Consider the following 20,738-nt stretch of genomic DNA (forward strand, 5'->3'; position numbering starts at 1 on the left):
AACAGTTGTGTAAAAACATTCCAAACCATAAAAACCATATATTTGATGCTTTCTTGAATTTCATTGAAGCTCACTAATTTTTACTCACTGAGAAAGCAAACTCAATCAGTTTCAGTGTCTTTATTGAGTCGAAAATCGTTAGTTACATACATAATTTCGTGCCTTCCATGATCATCAACATGAGTACTGTAACTGGTTCTTCTCATGGTAATAGTTATCTTATCTACATTTCTGCACATTTTCTATTTCCATTTCTCAATATGGGAAACGTTCCATGGCTTACGAGTTACATTTCTTATTACCTACATACACTGTACATCTAAATACACCAGATCCTCATGAAACTATCTTCAGTGTAACCAAACTTACCATATCTTAAAAATGGACTGAAATTTGACAAGGGCCTTCAATGTATTTTTTAACTATTTAAAAAGTTTCAAAAGGAATAGAAATTGTAAAAACATCATATCGAAGGGGTTCCAAAGTGGATATTTGACGCATTTCTTACTACATATGGCGCACGGTCCCTTTTATTGCCGCTTTGGAATTCCAAACCTGGCCTCCAATACCTGCTTTACTTTTGGACAATGTAGCTTGATTATGATTGTGATGTTTTATCAACAATCGGCCAAAGATCGAACTCATAGCTAGACTACAGTCCCCCTGTTCAAAATGAACTTATCGCCGCCATTTTGGTCAAGCAGCTAGCATTGGGATTAAAGGGAAACTCCAACTGCAAACTTGTCACCAATTCCCAAATCTAAATTATCGGCCTTTAGCGTAGGAAAAAATGACTTAAAAGGGACCAAAATAATAAATAAAAAGTTATGATATACTGCGCGATATCAGTTATAACACACACTGGGTTTCAGGATATTTAACCATGTTGTGACATCAGAAGGATTGACGCTAACTGATGGTTTTCCATCGCTATTGGTGCTGACGTAGGCGAGAGACATGACGTTCTTCAAGGTATTGAAAATGCAGGCATTTGTGGCACACTTGAATACGAATTCGTCGTAATGGGTGAGCTTGTCGATATGCTGTTAAAAGAAAAATGCAATTAGAGTTCTTTAAGTTATTGAAATAAATAAACTGCCCTGGATTTTGTGCAATCACTTTCTCAAGTTTCGATCCTTCGCCTTGTTTACACAGAATTCCTTTTGCACCGTATTTTCCATGCCCTCTTTGGGAATGCGTTGATGATTGATGATACTCTACAGGTTTGCCCAGTCGAAAGTGCATTCAAGTGTCATTTAAAACAAGCCGCTTCGCATAGATCGCATCGCGTCATTTAACGCTTCGTTTAAAGAATCACAAGAACGATTCAATCTGGCCTACACGTATATACAGAGGTTCCTCAAGGGTAGGATAAAGGCCTTTTTCCAGCCCAAACCTTGTGCAGATCCCATTTCCCAACCCAAATTTTGCCATTTCCTAAACTATTTTTTGTTCAAATTCCAGCCTAATTCCCTGTATTTCTTTGTGATTCCCATTGCCAATGACGCAAATCTCATTTTGTAGTGAAGAAATAGGTAAATCCAGGTCATGGGCTCCTGGTAAATCCCAGTTCTCACTTTAACCCTTCCAGTCCCTCTAGTTTTATCCTATAGTTGTATCCTTTAGAAGCAGGGAAGATTAGGAACAACATAAATTGAATAACATATTTGTCCCTAAGGAAAATTCCCGAAAAATGGGCATTTTTGTTTTCGTCGTTGTTTTTCCGGTTGGTACGTTTCAAAAGAAAATTCCTATCCTGACTCTGGAAAGCTGGTACACTACCTTAGACCAAACGCCTCTTAACAGATGTCAAAAACTACCAGCGCCTTACAAACGATTTGACTAACAATAGACGGACCTAAAACCGACCAATTTGACTAATAATATACGGACCAATGACTGATGACAAACTTTACACAAGTCTTTCAGCCAATACCATCATGGCTAAACTGACCAGTCACTTTCAACAGACCGGACTTATAACATCATCGACTGACAAACACTATTTACTTGACTCTGAAGATGACTTCCCCTTAGGTTGTCGAAACGTCAGTCACCAACAACAGTTCTTTTCAGAACTACCCTTACCCGGACGATTACACCATACGATTTACTAAAATTCCTATTTATTTACTATTTTGCATCTTTTTCCATTCGGCTTTCATGGCCATGCCAGTTCTGGCGTCTCAATCAAAATAGCGGGTTTTTGGGGGAAATGTCACATGGAACATTTTCTTCCCGAACGAAACCGGCAACCAAACTTTTCCGCTTTTATCCCAATGGAAAGCATCCTCGTTGTTGTTGTTGTTGTCCTGTAGGTCAACTCGTCGGAAATTACACTTTTGCATGAGAGCCCAACGCAAAATAAAAGCAGTCTGAGCACTTAATATCCTAAAATAAATTTTCACATAGCAGTTACCTTCCTTATTAAGCTATTAATTATCTTGCGGGTTCTTTCGATTCCCAATGAAAGAAGCGAAAAATGGTTTCTTACCTCGATGATCAAAGTCTTATTTCTAAATGCTATCGCGTATTGTTGTTTATAATTCCATCGCAAGGTGACAATTAGTGATCTGTTTATGATTTTTTTGACCATCAGAAATTCTGTAACAAACAACACAAGAAATCAATTTGACTGCAAGATTTTTACATGTAAGAGTAATACATAATTGAACTTAATAATTCGCTGCTGTTTTGCATTCAATCAGCACCCATTTTCTAGTTTAACCTCTCGTCAAAAAGCAATTCTTATTTGAGGAGAAATCTCTCATTTAGGGAAAGATTTTCATTGGTGTGTAGTGTGACACTCAATGAATGGCCAGTTTCCTCCATGAGATGTGCCTGAAGGGAATCACGGTAGTTGTATTCATCAAAAGAAACTTCCAGTCCAAGATGATGAATACAACTACCATGATTCCCTGCAGGCACATCTCATGGAGGGAATGGGGCATTTTTAGTCACCATTTCTCTTAGCAGAAGAAATAATTGAGTGGAAGTTAAAATGATTCGTTCAGGAAGTGTTGCTCTTTCTTTTCTCGTTAATCACAAACAAAAATTTAAGGTCAGTCCCTCTTCGTCTCTCCTTGCGTGAGAAGTTGCTCGAAAAGTCGGCCTGTTTTGGAACTCTCTAATTATCTACAAAAGGTCGCGTCCACAAGTTCATAGAGGATTATTTTCTTAAGCCATTTTACTTAATTAATACTTAGAGTTCTCTACGTATGCATCGCAGAGCACTCACCGGTGTTGTTTGCAGAGTCATTGCAGGAACCAGTGAAGGACAACCGAGTCGGAGTAAAAGGCGCGTGCGACTGCAAATGGACAAGAAGTAGGTTTCCATTCCCCGAAGTTCCACTGCCTTGCTTCTGTCGGAAATAAGATTGAATCAGGCATTTTGTCATTTGTGGCTTTCCAGAGCAACAGCAAGAGATTACAGCTGTTAAAAGGCAAGCGAGTTGAACCTGTAAAGACGAAGATGTTCTGCAATTAATGAAGAAATCCATGAACCTATGAAGGAAATACATAGAAAGACCAACAGCCTTGATAAAATGGGAATGCCATTCATGCCAAAAGCTCGAGCGAGCGTTTGGAGGTCTAGATCTACCCGGACTTCCGTTTGGTTAATCAATAGAGTACGTTCTGTGGGCCTCCTATAAATAGCGCCCCCGGATAGCCTGTTTATCGTTAGCTCTCAATAATGGCAATGGTAACAATATATTTTTTGAAACAAAAGTGTGCAGTCTTACCAACTCGAAGCTCAAGTCGAAGTCCAACTCCAACGCGACTATCAACGCGATGATTTACGAGGAAATAATCTTAAGAAAACTGAAGGACTTTGCTCTTATACATGTTTTCTTAGTTTTCTGGTCTGAAATGTTTCTTAGAGATGACTAATCTGGTGATAGAAAATTAAAGTAAAGTAACTCTTTTTTGCCGGACATTTGGGAATCACCGTACTTTGGGTTTTCACAAACAAGATCAAATTTCAAGATGCTGCATCTCCAAAACGAAGATTGTATCGACAGCCTTCGTAAAGCGATTAGTGTCAATAAAGTAATTTGACTGAACCCACAACTTTTCTCTAATTTTCCCCTTCAAGCAGGGTCTTGGTATGCGACGGGGTTAACCAATAAGATTTGCGGATTTCCTGTACGACAGGAGCCGGTGTCAGTATTAGAGATGAACTTTGTATACACACGCGCATTCCACGTGGTCTCAGCAAAGGCTTTGAAAAAAGAATACCGTTCAAAAAGCCCTTAGGTCTGCTTGTCAAAATCTAACTTCTCCCTGAGTTACTGCCATGCTCGGATGATCGGATAATCACTGCTATCGTGAAGTATTAAATAGAGTGGGAGTTTTTTACAGCACGAGTGTGGCACGTGCTCGCGGTCTCTTGTTCGTTCCATAACCAATTAAAAAGTGACGAAAGTCTTCCTTGATGTCTTTTCTAACTCTATACCAGGACCCGCACGCTATCTCTATTGTTGTTGTTGTTTTTTAAAAAAATTGTTCCGTTATTTTACCTCGAAATCTAACATAACTTTGATTTGAATAAGCGAGCCAGCAAACTTTTACTCTTGCAAATGTTCGTTTTAGTTCTGTTCCACTCGGTATCATTATTTAATAGGACAGCGGGTCAATTTGATGACTGACCCCGCGAAAGTTACAGCTATATAAAAGCTCTTTTGAAGTAGTCAAAAATAGCTCTTGACCTCAAAAATATTAACTGATCGCCGAACAATTAACCGCCTCTGTTCAAGGTCCCAAGGAATGTTTACCTCCAAAACAAGGGTCGTCTATCACGAAACTATTTGTGTCCTTTAGAAAGCCATTTTTAGGCCATATTGTCTTTTAAGTACTTCGCAGTCTGAAAGAAGGAATCAATGAACTTGTCTTTCCAGTGTAGAAGAGTTTCTTTATTGTTTCTATTTATCAAAACGAAATAAAAAAATTAACATTTTTGGTCCAACAGGACCACTAATTTAGCATTGCGCATGTCGGGTCTGTGAGTCTGGCAAAACTACCCTCATCCAAACTTTCCCACAGTTAAGAACAATTCAGAGATCATTGCAATCGAAGTTTTTTTGGAAGAGGAATCCCAACTAAGAAATTCAAGTTCAAAGCTGAGAGAAAAGAAAAACAAAAACAATACCAAATTCAATGTTTGAGAGATTGTAACAATGTCTTGATCACGAAAGATAAAACGGATCGCATTCCACGCAGAGAAAATAATGGCTTGACGCCTCACACCCACTAAAGGAGATGTTTGCATAAGTTGTGGCAAGAGTTTGTATGAAATGGCTTGAATTCGGACATCATATGGATAATCGTTGCTTTAAAAGCTACTCTAAGTGGCTGCGAAGGTGCCGGATTCTGCTTTGCATCTAGATCTTTAGTTGTAATACCCAATTTTACTTGTTACCTTTCACCAGAATAGCCGGCGGTTGTATGGGCTGCTGAATTACCCAGACACCTGACGGGTGCTTTTCTCATTGCATTTGGAACAGTTAATAATGTCTTTTTTTTTTCAGCCCTCAGTAACAGTTCCTTACATTTGTTATCCAGTACAGTAACATACACAGAGACATTGGCAAGATCCTCGGCTATGCCTTGAATCTGCTGCAGAGATGATGAAAAAAACCCGATTTCTAACCGGTCATCGGTTTTTATTTTGATGCCTTTTCTCTCACTCGACCTCTTTGTCCCTTAGGCACCTTTTTACAGATAATATTATAAAAAAAACACATTCTTAAAATGCAAACAAGCTGCCTTACAGCTTTTTGCACCAACTTTATCTCATCGCTAACAACTAAGACATTTCTCAACTGACATTCATGGATATGTTAACAATAAACCTCGTAGGTCTGTGCCAAGTTGTGGCAATTCCAGGAGTCATTCTCACCCTTCTTCATGCCCCCATTCAAGCAGCATCTCACATTCTAACTGCGTTCACATTCTCTACATTCTAACTTCGTTAGGGATAGAAAGTCATACCTTTCGTGTAAAAGCCAAATCTGTCATCTCTAAGACCTTCATCGCGTAAAGGACAAGTAACAAACCAGGTATTAATTATACAAGCTTGAGTTGATGTTACTTTCAGTTTGTTCTTCTTCCATCAAAACCCATCGATGAAGAATTTCTCCTCCCACGCAAATGAAAACACTGCTGGCAATTTATATCTTCTACGATAGGGGTGCACCTCGGAAAAATACCAAGAAGTACCCTCTGAGCGCTAATTTGGATATTTTTAACCCTCTTGCATGGTTTATTATGAGTGGCGGCACTGTTAACTTTCTGGCGTTAACTAGGGAACGAGTTAATTAAACGGTTGTCAACAGGGCGCATTATTTGAGCACATGATTATTTTAAGCTTGTTAGCTCGAGCTTTGCAAACTGTGTAATTAATACGTCATGAAAAAAAATCCCTATAAAAAACTTTATGAACAGCTTTAGATTAACAGTTATTACTTTATCACATTAGGAAAAGACATTTCCTGTTCCTGGAATACAACCTGTTCTTCGTCATTACCAGATGCAAAAAAGTTAGATAGCCACACAAGAAGACAAGTCGGCTGATCTGTACCAACTGGACCTTTTTCCCTACTGCAAATAACCGTACGGGAAGACAAATACCATTGCACAAGGACCCATTCCGTGAAAAATGTTTTTGCACCTTTAACCCTAATCCAAAAACATTATCGAGATAAGGAAACGCCGCGTTTCCTCCAATTAAACACGCGACATCTCCTAAGGAGTTCACAGCACGCGACGTCTTAAAAAACGCTTGGGATGTTTTCCTTCATAATCACTGCTGTTGGAGGAGAGTGTCTTCCAACCCCTCCCACGCCCCTCCAAATGATTTGAACAAGAACATTTTCGTTGAGTTCACATCAGTCTCCATGCCAGGAGGTAGCAGCTTGCAGGCGGCGGATACTTTCAGGTAGTTGATACTTTAGCATCGAAATCCCAGAACAAATTAAATTACATCATGCACTGCTTGAGATATCGTTGGATTTTTGCCATAGCTTATCGGCGACGATCGCCGGCGTACATGTGTAGGCGTGTGCACGTGTACAGAGCTTCCCTAAATGCCGGCTAGATCGGACGTCTTATCGGCAAAATTATGCCAACTATTTCTCTACATCAGCTCGCAAATCTGAGCTGTATTTTTTAACCTTAACTGGAAGTTTCTTCGTTTGAGTATCCTTATCTAATTTGGTGGAGTAGAGAAAATCTGACCTTGGAGTTGTAACTGTTGTAACATTTTGTAAAGGTACTTCACCCTGCTCTGGGAACCTCTTCTTAATTCTAAGTTTTTCGGTTCTGATCAGTTTGCAATGAAATTAAAGCTCGGTTCTCACTTGCGACGCAAACATAAACATAAGCATAGGCCGATTATGAGCTGTTTGAGACGGCTGCGACACAAGCATAAGCGTTCTTTTATTCTTATGCTTAAGTAGCTGTTACGTTTAGAAAGGACATGGTGGCATAAGTACTAGCTGATTGGCTGAAAGTCTTTCGCTTATGCTCATGCTTATGCTAATGCAACCCATGTCCCCACTAGTCATAAGTGCGACATAATCATAAGCATAAGCATTAAAAGAAGGCAAGGTTTTGATCTTCTTATACTTATGTTTATGTTTGACCGTGTCTACTAGTGAATTAGCTTCTTTATGCTTAGCTTGTGCTTATGCTTCCGTTGCAAGTGACAAACTCTTGAATAGATTCCAACGATGACCGTATGGACTGTTCAGTTGAAGATCTCGACAATACATGGCCAGAACGAGTGTAACCTCAATTGAGCCACTTTTTAATCTTGGCGTCGACCAGTGATTTGATATAAAAAGCGCATAAATCCTTTAAATGAACAGACCACGAGGATTATCTAAAAATTAATCACGCTCTCGAGATTTAGAGCGTTGAGACGAGATGCATCTTCATAACAACCTATTGCTGACAGACGCTTTTTCCGATTTTCCAACATTTCAGGCAGGTCCCAGTTAGTTCTACGGATGAAGAGACAAAATGAACTAGTCAGCCATTTTTTCCACAACAAGGGAACAACTCGCCATTGTTTTCACAAATCAGGGACTAATATCTGTACACTTAACTCGATGGTCTTATAAAAAAACATCCTAAGATATATAATTACTAATGCGTGAATTCCAGTTGAGCCAAGGTCACAAAGAACAAAGTTCTTTGAAACCTGGTTGTCACTAAGACATGAGCAGAAGCACAGCATAACGAAATTGAGGGCGCCCACAATAAAATACTCGTAAATCTGGTCGTAAGTAATTTTTTCGAACATTTTTGCAACTGTCGGAATGATAGATATTGGCAGGCAATTGTTTGGGTCGCCCCTTTTTCCCTCCGTGATGAAAACAAGGGTCACCCCTTGCCGTTTCCACTCGGCTAGAAAGATACCAGTGCTGATCGACTTTGTAAATGTTTGTGTGAGGGATGGTGCGACTATGTTGCCAGCCATCTTTAGAAGTTCAATTGGAATATTATCTAGGCCCGCAGCTTTCCTCTCATTTAGTTTAAGCAACGGTTTGCGAACTACGTTCACCGTTGGATCTTTCAGAGAAAACGTAGTTTCAGTTGGTTCGAGATAGGACTCAGGCTCTGCATTAGAAGACGGTATTTCTGAAGGTAGTCTCTCACCGATGCTTGGGAAATACAGATTTAATTCTTAGATCATCGCACAAGGTTCAGGTATAGTTTGTTCCCGAACTTTAATTTTCGAAATATCCTTTACCTTGTTTGAATGTCGTGAGGACAAATCGTTACTTAATTGCCACGCTTTTTTAGGATATAATTTCCTGCACTCTAGATTATCAGTGAAATATTTCCGCTTGGCCTTCTTAATTTCGGTACTTGTATGATTTCGGGCACGTTTGCATTGATACCATGTCAGAGAGTCGCCGTCCAAAGTTGCATTCTTTTTTAAGAACTCTTTTTTGTACGTTTTACAATGCAGTTGGTTAGTAATCCAAAAAACACCCTAAGATAAAAAAAAAATTACTTATGCGTGAATTCGAGTTGAGCCAGCTTGAAAGAAAATTAACTGAATTGTCCCTCAGTCACGGCATCTTAAGTTATTTTGGCCGCGTACAAAACTATTTTTAAATTGAAGGAAACCTGAAAATAGTCGTTTATTAAGATAGAAAAACAACAAAGAGATATTATTAATCCATAAGGGTACAAGGATGGTTGAGGATGGAGAAGATTAACACGGATTACAAACGACGAACTTGAAAATTTAGGCAAAACTTTACAAGATATGCAAACCGTGACAAAGCTCCTTTTTAAAGCCTGCTTTTCAATACAAGATAAGCAGAAGCAGAGGCATAAGCATCAGTAGGACGTCCATGACACAAGCATAAGTACAAGTACAAGCAGAACAAAAGATTTTTTCCCTTCGTGCTTGCGATTGTGTGCTTTATGTCAAGTGAGAATGCGCTGCTATAAGCATAAGCGTACGCGAAAGTCTGCCATCTTGTTTTACTGTATTCTGAAACTGTGCCAGTTATCCATTTTGCGGATGTCTATGTGCTTACGCTTGTATTGAAGGCGTCTGCCGTATGCGTATGCCTTATGCCTATGTGATGGTGAAAACTGACCAGAGCGGTTTTCAGGTGAGTGTCTAAAGTAATTAGGCAATTACTTTTTGGTTTTACTACGATTTAAGAGTGGCTGAGTAGTCTAATCGGTAAGAAATTGGTTTGGTTTTGGTTTTACGACACTCAATTGAAAACCGCTCTAAAACGGCTGAGGTTTTTTCATATGGCACTAGTTAATCTCAGATCAATTAGTTAATCAGATCAATAGGCTGGTTTGAATAACCAGCCTATTATTCAGTTTTCATCGACATGTATCGGACGTTTCACCAAGGTACCCTTTGAGATGTAATTGTTTATTGCATTGATTGAGTTGAGTTGTCAAGCCGGTCTCTGATTTTGTGGCTGGAGCCAAAATGAAATTTTTTCATTTGCAATTGTCAAATTTACGTCACTGTTAGGTGAAGACAGTGTTGGCGTCATTTGGGACAAATATTAGCTTCTTACCCACATTTCAGCCTTTTATACCTGTAAAGTACGTAACTGGTGCGTTTTAGACCTTTGGTCTCTTTTAGCCTCGTCGGTGCTTTAATAAAAACTTAGTTATTCAGGGATGGTGGAGCGTAGTTGGTATTGGGCGGGGGACGTACAAGCGAGCGCCTTGTAGGGGGTCTGGGGATATTTTTAAAATTATTATTTTATGAATATAACTAACAGATAGAAGCATTACGATTACGTAATTCATGCACAGTCCATGAGCAGAAAACACAAGATCTTATGTTAAGTCTTTTAATGACTGTATGACTATAGTAAAAAATCACAATTTGTACCGCTGATTCTTTTTTTTTTTTTTTTTTTTGTATTTTACTTTTTTATTTGATCTTAGGAGTTACTTACAATACTCACTTACAAATACATACACATATAATACACAGTGGACCTCTTTACAGGTATTACACTCACTCTTTTTTAACATTATAACGACAAGCGCAGTACAAGATTATAATTGCATTAGTTTTCGATATACTTGCCCCATTTTTTAAGACGGATGGGCAACTTGTTACAAGATTTGGCGACCATCATTTCAAGTCGGTGAATCATCTTAATCCTAGCGTTTAATACTATAATGGATGGTTTGGTTTTGTTACATCTGCAGGAATAAGTCTATTTTTTCGCAATCAACAAAATATTGTTTACAAATAAATTTCTTTTACAATCCATTATACCAGACATTATGTCTTTATTAGAAAGAGGTTCAATTTCAATATCTAGGTTGCCCATCCATTTTATAACTTCTGCCCAGAATTTCTTGGTGTAATGGCAAGTTACAAAAAGATGTTCAAGAGATTCGTTCTCCACAAAAAGAGCAAGCTGGAGATGAAATTATCCCAACTTTGCTAAAGAGGACATTCGTGGCAAGACATCTGTTGAGAAGTTTATATTGAAATTCGCGCGATTTTGCGTCCAAGGCAACACGATGTGGTAGGCTGTATATTATTTTCCAGTCTAATTCATCAGATAAGAATTGAGCATTGTATTCGAGTTGAGCTGTGGGTGGAGTAATGTTCCTATTTCGAATTTCCTTATATGTGATCTTCGATACGGCTTTGCTAAGTAAGACATTTTGACCATTTAAATATAACTGAACCTGATTTTGTAAGTTGAAAGGCTCGATGACAGAATGATTACACGTTTTCAAAAAAATGCGCCATTGAATTGGAAGAGCTTCAATTACACAAGTAAGTCTGAATGCATCCAACGCTAACCCATTTGCTAACCTATTACTATAGACAGACTTACCATCCACACAAATAGCTTTATTATTCCATAAAATTATTTTTGAAAGATCCACATTGGTGGGGTATTGCAAGCTGCCTTGGTTTGCTACAGAGCATTCTGGGAAGTATTTAAGGCATTCCTCATAAAACGCTGGAAGCTTGATGGGTGAGGTTTTTACATCAAAGTCGCAACATAGGATAACTTTACCTCCAACAGGTTTTAGGTAATGCAGAAGTATAGTTTTCCAACTGCTGGGTTGCTCACTTGCGAGTCGTTTGCAACAAGTATTCTCTGGGTTTTAATTATGGAGTCTAGGTGTGGAGCTTTGAGTCCGCCATCTTCGATATCACTAATAAGCGCTAGGCGTTTGATTTTGTCTTTTCCTTTCCAAATAAAGTTAAAGATAATTTTGTTGGCCTCGTTCACAAGTTCTTTGTCTAAGCAGATCATGCTTGCTCGATAAAGGAATATTGGAATAATGAATGTCTTGACAATTTGAATTCTGCCAATAATAATGAGGTCTCTCCACCTCCATATCCTTAACTTATCCTTAATAGATATAATCAATCCGTCAAAGTTCATCTTTTGTTTGATGCGATAATCATAAGTGAAATGAATCCCCAGAATTTTAACATATGCGTTTATTTTCGTACTTTTAAAAGGGTTATGGTTGAGTGATGAGTAAGCACAATCTCCAAGTAACATCATTTCTGACTTATCATGATTTATTTTGAGTCAAGAACACTCTCCAAAACTTTTTAGCTCCAAGAACTTCAATAAATAATTATCATTTAACAAAAAAGCTGTTACGTCATCTGCAAAAAGTTCCAATTTAATTTCTTCTCCATCCACCATAATATCCTAGACATTTTTGTTACTGCGTATACTAATAGTCAAAGTCTCCAAGACAATGATAAACAAACAGGAGGATAGCGGATCTCCCTGCCTAACCCCCCGCTGTACTTCAAACGGGGCAGTGGAAAAACCATTGTTCAAACAACAGCTCGATATATTGTTATAAAATGTGTGAATCCATTGTATGAAAGAAGGTCCAAAATGAAAAGCAGACAGAGTACGAAACAAGAAATCTCTACTTACAGAGTCGAAGGCTTTCTTGAAATCACTAATTCTTCCTAAACTCCATGTTAGATCCCATGCCAGACAGGCATCAAATTTTCCTCTTTCAAAAACACTGTAGGTTACACGATTTGAAACACTCTAACTATAATTACAAAATAAGAAGAAATAGCCGGTCATGCCTCTGTTTAAGCTACCGTGGTGTAAAATAATTTCCTAAAGGTACCTGAGGAAAGGCGATGTTCTTGTAGATGGCTCTAAATGGTCTCGATCCTTAGGTGAACCCCGTCTCGTGGAGAGAGCGTATTGCCAGCGTGCATTGCCAGGGGCACTTGAGTCTCGGGAGATAACACAAACTTGTACTTCATCAAGATTTTCACCAGCGTAATCTTGATCTCCATCAGGGCAAACCTCATGCCGATGCAATTTCTTGGGCCAGCTCCAAACGGAAGGTACTGATATGGATGCCGGGTGTCTTTAGAGGGACCGCGAAATCGCTCGGGGTCAAACTTCTCTGGCTCTGGCCAGGCCTCAGGATCATGGTGAAGAGCATAAAACGGAATAACAATCTCCAAACCTTTGGGAATAGAGATGCCGTTGATTTCGCAATCTTGGCCGCACTCTCGATTCAGCTGGTGCGCCGGAGGACACAGTCGCTGGGTTTCGTTTATGACGCAGTCAAGGTACTCAATACCGTGCGACAACTCGTACAGGGTAGCGCTGGGATTGTGCTCAGTGTGCCGACAGATATCCTTCCGCAACTCCTCCTGGATGTCGGGATACAACGCCAAATGGTAAGCGGTGGTGGAGAGAGTGATCATCGAGGTTTCATGCCCAGCCAACAGGAATGCCACACACTGCGCGACAATTTCCTCATCTGTGAGTTTGCTTGCTCCTTGGACCGTGAACTCTTCATGGGCTGTTAGCATAAGCTGCATCAGATCCTGTCGGCTGGTCTCACCTTCCCCTCGTCGTTGGCGGATCATTTCCAAAGCAAGCGTGCCGAAGTAGCCCATACGTCCTCTCATGGCCATCCGTAGAACTGTTCTAATGACCGGTAAGCGACCCACAATGCGCAGTACAAAGGGGAATCGAAATGACTGCCTTGCCTTCGTCAGGAGTTTTTCATCTGGATCAGTTTGCACGTCAGCTTTGATGCCAAAAGCAGACGAAAGTATAATCTCTAACGTCAGCATGCTGAACCAGTCCATGATGTTCACCGTTTTACCTACAAAACCAGATTAAATGGTGAATTCAACCACAATGACCTCACGTCTGTTAACCGTGTAGAATTTTTGTTGCATGTGACAACAATGCCTTAAGAACGACTCGACGTCGAAATTTTCTGGTTCGAGCCTAAACAAGGTCCCTGCATTCCGTTGATTCTTGAACAAGATAACATGAATTAAGTCGTTTCTTTTAGCCCTCCCTCTAAATTAAAAGCAGGCCTTTCTCCAATCTAGAGGCTAAAGGCTTTAAGCCCAATATATGACCCCTTCCATCCCAAAATATGCCCTCCCTCATCCCACATCATGGCCATATCATTGTACTTCAAACAGAAATTAGTAATGAATAAGTTTGCAAGCGCAAAGCAGAGCAAACCGTGTAATAAAGGCTGTTTTTGCAAGATATCACTCATCAGAAACTTTGTTAAACTCGCTTTTTGACAGCACATTCATGAACGTTTTATCACCACTCATATGCACCCCAAGATATGGCCCCAGTGTTTACAAGTGGGGAGCTATGTTGGAAGCCCTATGCCTCACAAAAGGCAAAGAGTATCAAGTCGAGTAAGTCATACAAGTGGATTTTTGCAGTATTTCGTCTCTAAACAGCGGTGTACCAAGTTATGGCTCTCTGCAGACTTGCTTAGAGTTAAGTCTCTAGAGTTGGTCGCAAAAGTCGCAGCATTTTCATGAGAAATCCTCCAGTAATGTTGGGTACTCTTCTGGAAACAAACACAACGTGTTTATCACACAGTGATGCGGGTGAAATGAGCGGAATAGTCTAACGACGGACATTTTCTTGCAGCAATGTTGGCTAATATTGCATCAAAACCGCTGTTGATACCGTACGTTTTCACTAAAACAGGGAAAGAGTCTTGCGACCCCAGTGGCAGAGTGCGGAGCCCGTCTGAAAAGCTCACTTGAATCACATGTAGGTCAGAAGTTTGTCATCATACCTCAATAAGCTTTTTCTCTAGCAGAAAAGTTACTTGTCTTCTGGAAAATCAGCAAGAAATAACCGGTTTGATTGAGGATTTGTTACTTAGTATTCTGCAAGTTATGTAATTAATCACTTGTTGTGAATTTTTTTTAGAATGAAGAGGTGACTTACTACTGGGTGGGACCCGACCGACAGACACGGTTGCACACCCCCTAAAAGACCCTCAGTAGAACAAATGTAACATCACTTGTGCTGTCCTGTTAGATCAGACCAGACTACCACCCGTTTCCTCCCCCCACCCCACCCCCCGTTCATCTCAACTACTCACCAGTATCAGCTATACTCTCAAGTTTTTTCAGAAGCACATCACACGATTCCTCTATCAGTGAAACCATCAGCTTCATTTTTCTCGCGCTGAACGAGGGCGTCAGAATGTTGCGAATTCGTTTCCACGTCTCGTCACGCGCGGAGAACACGTTTGAACCCATCGGTGGCGGTGGAGTCGGCATCATTCGGTTGTGAAACGTCGCAAACTCCTTGACCATGATCGTCTTCAGCATTTCAGGATCTGCCACGACCAAAGATGGTTTCCTACCCAGCGAAATCGCAAAGATCTTGCCGTACTTTCTCACATAATCGAATATCATCAAATGAATGCTTCCATACTTTCGCACCTCCAGAATATTCCCGACAAACGGCAGGGGTTTTGGACCGGGAACATTCAGTCGGTTTAAGACTGAGAAACCAAGCATGCCATACCAGTAGATTAGTATCAACAGCAAAATCACAGTGGAAAACACTATCAATGGATCCCAATTGCTAAACGTTTGAATTTCCATTGTGTGATCCGAATGACATAAGAGTTTTAATCACGTTTGTAACAGACGTCACGCTTCAATGGTGATAGCCTCCCTTCAATGAAAAGTAAACACGAGTAAAAAGTTCTGTCACGAATTATAGATTAATCTTTTTTTCAGGTTCCTCAGATGAACAATCGTTTTCTATTGCTTCCTACAACGCAAAAAGGATGCTGGCTGGCTCTTAAACAAGGTCTTGCAATAATTCTCCCAGCAAACATGCGTGATTCTTCAGGTGGATCGCGTGACCTTCAGGGGTTTTGAATTGCAAATTCCAACAGATTGAGGAGGGTGTTTACTCAAACAGTGATGCTTCGACGACAGCCGAATAAAGATTAAAAGGTCATAGACAAATGTACCAATATCTGATAACAGACCTTGTAAGATTTTGACCATTATTTGGACAATTTTCTGGGGGCATGAAATGTTTTCTCATCTTTAGGTTGTGCATTTTTTTTTTTTTTTCTTTTGGTGGGCAATAGCTTGTGCGAGAAGTGTTTTTGGCAGAACCTGGATAGTAAAAAGCGCTTTCCCGGATTTTTTCTCCATGGTTCCCCTTGCACAATTTTTCTTTTTCTTTCAGCAGTTTTTGCTGTGCAGAAATTTTTTTTTTGGCGCGGGGGGGGGGGGTGGGAATTGCCCAACCCCTGTCAGCTGTTAGTGTTTCCACTAGAGGAAACTAGAGGAAACACTCGGCAAACATTTTGGTAATAAAGTGTGTGGAACTTTGACCGACTTTGAATCTCTATGACACTGTTATTTTAACAGCAGACACGTTTTTGCTCAAAATAGTTGCAGACAAACTCTCTCGACTTCTTATTGAAATATGTGTAATAAGTTCGACACAGAAAGCGACAAAGAAATTTTTTAAGGTGGTTGGCATAATAGTGCTGAACATGTTACACACAGAAAGTTAAAATTCCTAAAAACTCTCAAAAGCGTGAAACAGGCTTCCAGGCGTTTATCAGCAGTCGGAGCGTAACACGAAAAACGATAAGACCATTTTTTTTTTTCCTCTCGTCGTTTTCGCGCTGCTCCCCAACTAACTGAACGCCTTGAAATGACAAGCGATTTCCATTTAAAAGTTTAAAGTCTATTCATTTAAAATGATTCTTTTCTCTACATAGGAAATGTCAAATGGAAAATGGAATCTTAGCGTACCCCGCTGTCAATCTCAATTCAGTTCGACAGACATGGCCGTATGTCTTTACGAGATGGTTTGCCCGTTTGTAAACACAACTTTGCCTGGCTGCTTTAACATCTTTACGCCCTTTTACACACATTACTTGCACAACTGAATCAACGTTTAGGACTCCTGCTGGAATTGAAACCTTAACACCTCTCTGTACTGAGCCAAAACTTCAAATTTAACACATTGTATTCTTTATTTGATATCTTTGCAAGTATTTTCAGCAATGCAGTTTATATTGCTATATCTCATCTCAAAAGGCACAAGATGTACTATCCCAAAAAAAATAAGTTGCCTTCATGGAAAGTAATATAACTTTTACAAATATTTTAATCAGAAGCACTTAGCAAGAAAAGCTGAAAAAGGTGAAAACAAATTGAGATAAACTCAAACATATTGTAAATAAAACCACTCTGCTGTTTCAATTTCATGAAAAAAGAAATAAAACTTTTTTCCTTGACATAAATTGGAAACACTGTAACACTGGTTGGAAGTGAAATTGCACTGACGCCCTTGGTTGCAAGTTTCAATAATGTCTTATCAAAAATCTAGTAAAAATATTTTATATGACAGGACAATTACTGACTGTTTGTTGTCTTTCTTTTCTCAAGTTAAGATTTATTATCATTCAACGTAGACTGGAACTGAATATTTATCACCTGCCAGGTCGAGTTAAAACCACTTTGATAGCAAATTATACCCTTAATCAATGCTAAACGAACAAAAGGGATCATGTAGAATTATTATAGTTATTCAGTCGAGTGTAAATGCTCAAAAATCAGAACCGGCAAAAGTCCGAATTCGCAGCGATAAACAAAAGAAAAGTGGGCTCTAAGGACAAGATTTCCCGAGGAGTGTACTATCATAAAAAACGGGGGTGCTCTTCAAACTTTTTAGGGGTTAAAAAAAGCAGTTTTGTTATCTCTTAGAGTGTTCAGTCTCAAAAAGGCCCAAGCGGGAACTTTCGCGGTACCTTTTAGGGTATTGAGCCGAACGAAATATGACGAAAAAACGTGTTGTTTTAGAATTGGTATCTCTTAGGGATGCAAAAAAATTTCAAGCCACGCCCACAAAGCAGGATCTTGGTACATCTTAGGGGTTCATTTCAAAATTTCCCACGAGCACCCCGGTCCTTTTTGGGGAGAGTCCCGTCTCGGGCAAGATTGATCGCGTAAACGATGAGTTGTAGCTTGTTTATAGAATATGCCAGGCATAATCACTGAATTCCAATTGGCTTGGGCAGGTAGGGTCGAGTGTAAACATGCGATTATTAAAATTAGCATCAAAAAGCACAGCCATATCATGGTGTGATATATCATTGCTATCATCTTATGGCGTCACTGAAAAAAGTAACTCTTTTAACTTTATATAGACTGAACTCTGACTAACACGCCATCTTTTGCCGACAAAGTAATGCCGGCATGGATTTTCAGAGGAACTTGAGTTTCAGGCGATGCCACAAACTTGTAATTCATCAGGATTCGCGCCAGTGCGACCTTGATCTCCATCAGGGCGAACCTCATCCCGATGCAGTTCCTGGGCCCGGCACCAAACGGTAGGAACTGGAAGGGATGGATGGTGTCTTTTGCGGGGCCGCGGAATCTCTCGGGGTCGAACTTCTCCGGGTCTTGCCAGGCATCAGGGTCATGGTGAAGGGCGTATATGGGAATCACGACTTCCGTACCAGCTGGAATGTGGATTCCATTCAGGTCGTAGTCTTCAGCACATTGCCGATTTGGGAATGCACCAGGCGGACAAAGTCGCTGAGACTCCTTGATGACGCAGTCAAGGTATTCCATGTTCTGGGCCAGTTCGTACAGAGGCTTTCTCTTGGAATTAGACTCCACGGCCTCTTTGATCTCTGCCCTCAACTTGTCTTGAACATCTTGGTTTAGAGCCAGGTAATACAGAGTAAAGCTCAACGTGTTGCTCGACGTTTCGTAGCCAGCCAATAGGAAAACGATTGCCTGGGCAATAATCTCTTCGTCAGAAAGTTTGCTGACCCCTTCCACCGTGGTCTCTTCGTTGGCGGTCATCATGAGATGGAGCAGGTCTTTCCGTCCCGTCAGCCCCTGCCGGCGCCGGCTTTTGATGATATCTTCCGCAACGTCTTTAAGATATACTGCTGGGTTGCCACGTCGAGACAATATTAGCCGAAAGAGAGAATTACCAAGGGGAAATCGGCCTATCTGTCGGACGATAGTAGGGATTTGGAACAGCGCTTTGGCTTTTTCCACCAATTCCTTGTTTTCCCCCAATTGAATGCTTGTGTCCACCCCAAAAGCCGTGGAGAGAATCACTTCAAGCGTCAGCCTACTGAACCAGTCCAGCATATTTACACTTTTATCTGCAAAACAGGACACGCATTTAGATTTTTGAATAACAACTGATATGTCACGTATGTGTCACGCGTTTGTGTCACACCATACTCGGATAGTCGGGTCAGGCTGAAGACACACACTCCGTGGACACACATACACCGTGTGTCGACACAATAATCCGTGTCAATCCTCTCCATCCCTAACCATCCTTGTTCTTTTATGGTTTATTATCATCTCGTTGCTGTTTTCCTATCTCAGTAAACTGTTATAAATTTTGCACGTGACCAAACGAATTGAAATTAGACCCCGGTAATTAGACCAAATTACCGTGACTGAGCTCCTTGAATGTACTACAAAGTCACTATTATCTCCTTTTCAAAGTACCTCAGGGAATACCTTACACCTCAGCTACCTATTCATGATTAAATTAATTTGTGACGAGCAACAACTCAATTCATTATTCACCTGAATCAGCAATTTTCTCCAGTTTTTCCAGCAGAGTGTCGCACGACTTCTCGATCAATGGCACCATCAGCTTCATCTTTCCCGCGCTGAACGTGGGGGTCAGCGTGTTACGGATCCTCTTCCAAGTCTCGTCTTTCGCATTTAAGAGGTCCTTGTTAAACGGTGGACGCGGGCTTTGTACTTGAAAACGATTGCGAAAGTTTGGAAAGTCCTTGATCATTATCTGCTTCAACAACTCTGGATCTGCAACGACGAGCGAAGGTTTACCACCCAGACAGATGGCGTAAACCTTACCGTACTTCTTGAGGTAGTCGAGATGCATGAGATGCAGACCATCATATTTCCTCGCTTCAAGAAAGTTTCCGAAGAACGGAATAGGTTTGGGACCAGGGACGTTGAGTATCTTGAGGGCTGCGAAGCCTCGCGTTCCATACCAGTAGAGAAACAACGCTACCAGGAGTACAAGCGACGCGATGGCAACAGGATGAGCGAGAGATTCCAATGGCAGCATCTGCTGTAGCAGTGCCCTCATTGTCAGATCCTCTTCACCTTAGAGAATCAGAAAAAAGACTTGAACGAAGAGAAGTGGATCCATTAACATTAAAAAGAAACACTAATACGTCTTGTTTACATAGAAAATGCCAACATCACATCATCGCGGGGCAACTCATTGCAATATTGATTCTGTTCATAAGCATGAACAGTAATTACTTGTTACAAATACAACTTACCTTTATAATTCTACAATATAAACCTTCAACAGATGAGGTGATTCACTGGACGCTGGATAAGTATCTGCGACAAACGTGTTTTGAACTGCTAGAACAATTGCCTGCAGATGTAATGATACCGTGACGTCTTTTGTGATTTGTATTGTTTATTTGCATAATATATCAGTTGCGTAATCTTACAGTAATACTTTTAGAAATGAAATAATCACCGAATTTATGTGCGTAACGTAGGCTGTTGCGAAAAAAAAACATTAAGGCTTGAACGAGATTCGTACTGAAATCAACTGGACGTTAAGAAGGGAAAGACGTGAAGCGAGTTAGCGCGGATCTTCACAAAGGTTGCTAGGGCTACATGTTGAGCCGTACAAAACACAAACAGGATAACACAAAGCCCATATAGCGAAGATATCAGTTTTACAAAGATTGACGTCATTTGTGATCACGTGCGCCAAAATCACCCAAGCGTGTGGCAGCTGGCAGTCCTTGCATGTGTTTGTTTTCGGTATGTTTCCGCCAAACTTTTACAGTGAAGCATTCCTATATTATTGTATGAAAAACATCAAAATCTGCTATGGTGCTTTACAAGACAGCTCAGA

At 40.3% G+C, this 20,738-nt stretch overlaps 3 protein-coding genes across 4 annotated transcripts; all 3 read right to left on the reverse strand.

Annotated features, from left to right (window-relative positions):
• Window positions 1–21: 21 nt before the first annotated feature.
• On the reverse strand, window positions 22–6,139 carry LOC145487665 (uncharacterized). Of its 2 annotated transcripts, XM_081466484.1 has the most exons (4): window positions 5,992–6,139; window positions 3,239–3,458; window positions 2,495–2,604; window positions 22–1,043 (listed from the first exon to the last, which is right to left on the reverse strand). In XM_081466484.1, the coding sequence occupies exons 1-4, from the start codon at window positions 6,031–6,033 to the stop codon at window positions 846–848; spliced, it is 570 nt and encodes a 189-aa protein (XP_081322610.1). In that variant the 5' UTR covers window positions 6,034–6,139; the 3' UTR covers window positions 22–845. The 2 variants fall into 2 exon arrangements, with proteins under 2 accessions (XP_081322610.1, XP_081322609.1); XM_081466483.1 differs by lacking the exon at window positions 5,992–6,139 and having other exon boundaries at window positions 3,239–3,601.
• A 5,181-nt stretch (window positions 6,140–11,320) lies between these two features.
• On the reverse strand, window positions 11,321–15,462 carry LOC145487624 (cytochrome P450 3A24-like). The gene is made up of 2 exons (XM_081466441.1): window positions 14,908–15,462; window positions 11,321–13,641 (listed from the first exon to the last, which is right to left on the reverse strand). The coding sequence occupies exons 1-2, from the start codon at window positions 15,416–15,418 to the stop codon at window positions 12,671–12,673; spliced, it is 1,482 nt and encodes a 493-aa protein (XP_081322567.1). The 5' UTR covers window positions 15,419–15,462; the 3' UTR covers window positions 11,321–12,670.
• Window positions 15,463–16,070: 608 nt separating this feature from the next.
• LOC145487625 (cytochrome P450 3A24-like) lies at window positions 16,071–20,228 on the reverse strand. Its single transcript, XM_081466442.1, has 3 exons — window positions 20,143–20,228; window positions 19,412–19,960; window positions 16,071–18,972 (listed from the first exon to the last, which is right to left on the reverse strand). Exons 2-3 carry the CDS (start codon window positions 19,941–19,943, stop codon window positions 17,990–17,992), a joined length of 1,515 nt encoding a protein of 504 aa, XP_081322568.1. The 5' UTR covers window positions 19,944–19,960; window positions 20,143–20,228; the 3' UTR covers window positions 16,071–17,989.
• Between the last annotated feature and the right edge of the window lie 510 nt (window positions 20,229–20,738).

The sequence above is a fragment of the Orbicella franksi genome, chromosome 5 (genome assembly GCF_964199315.1).
Source record: "Orbicella franksi chromosome 5, jaOrbFran1.1, whole genome shotgun sequence".
NCBI classification, from domain to species: Eukaryota; Metazoa; Cnidaria; class Anthozoa; order Scleractinia; family Merulinidae; genus Orbicella; species Orbicella franksi.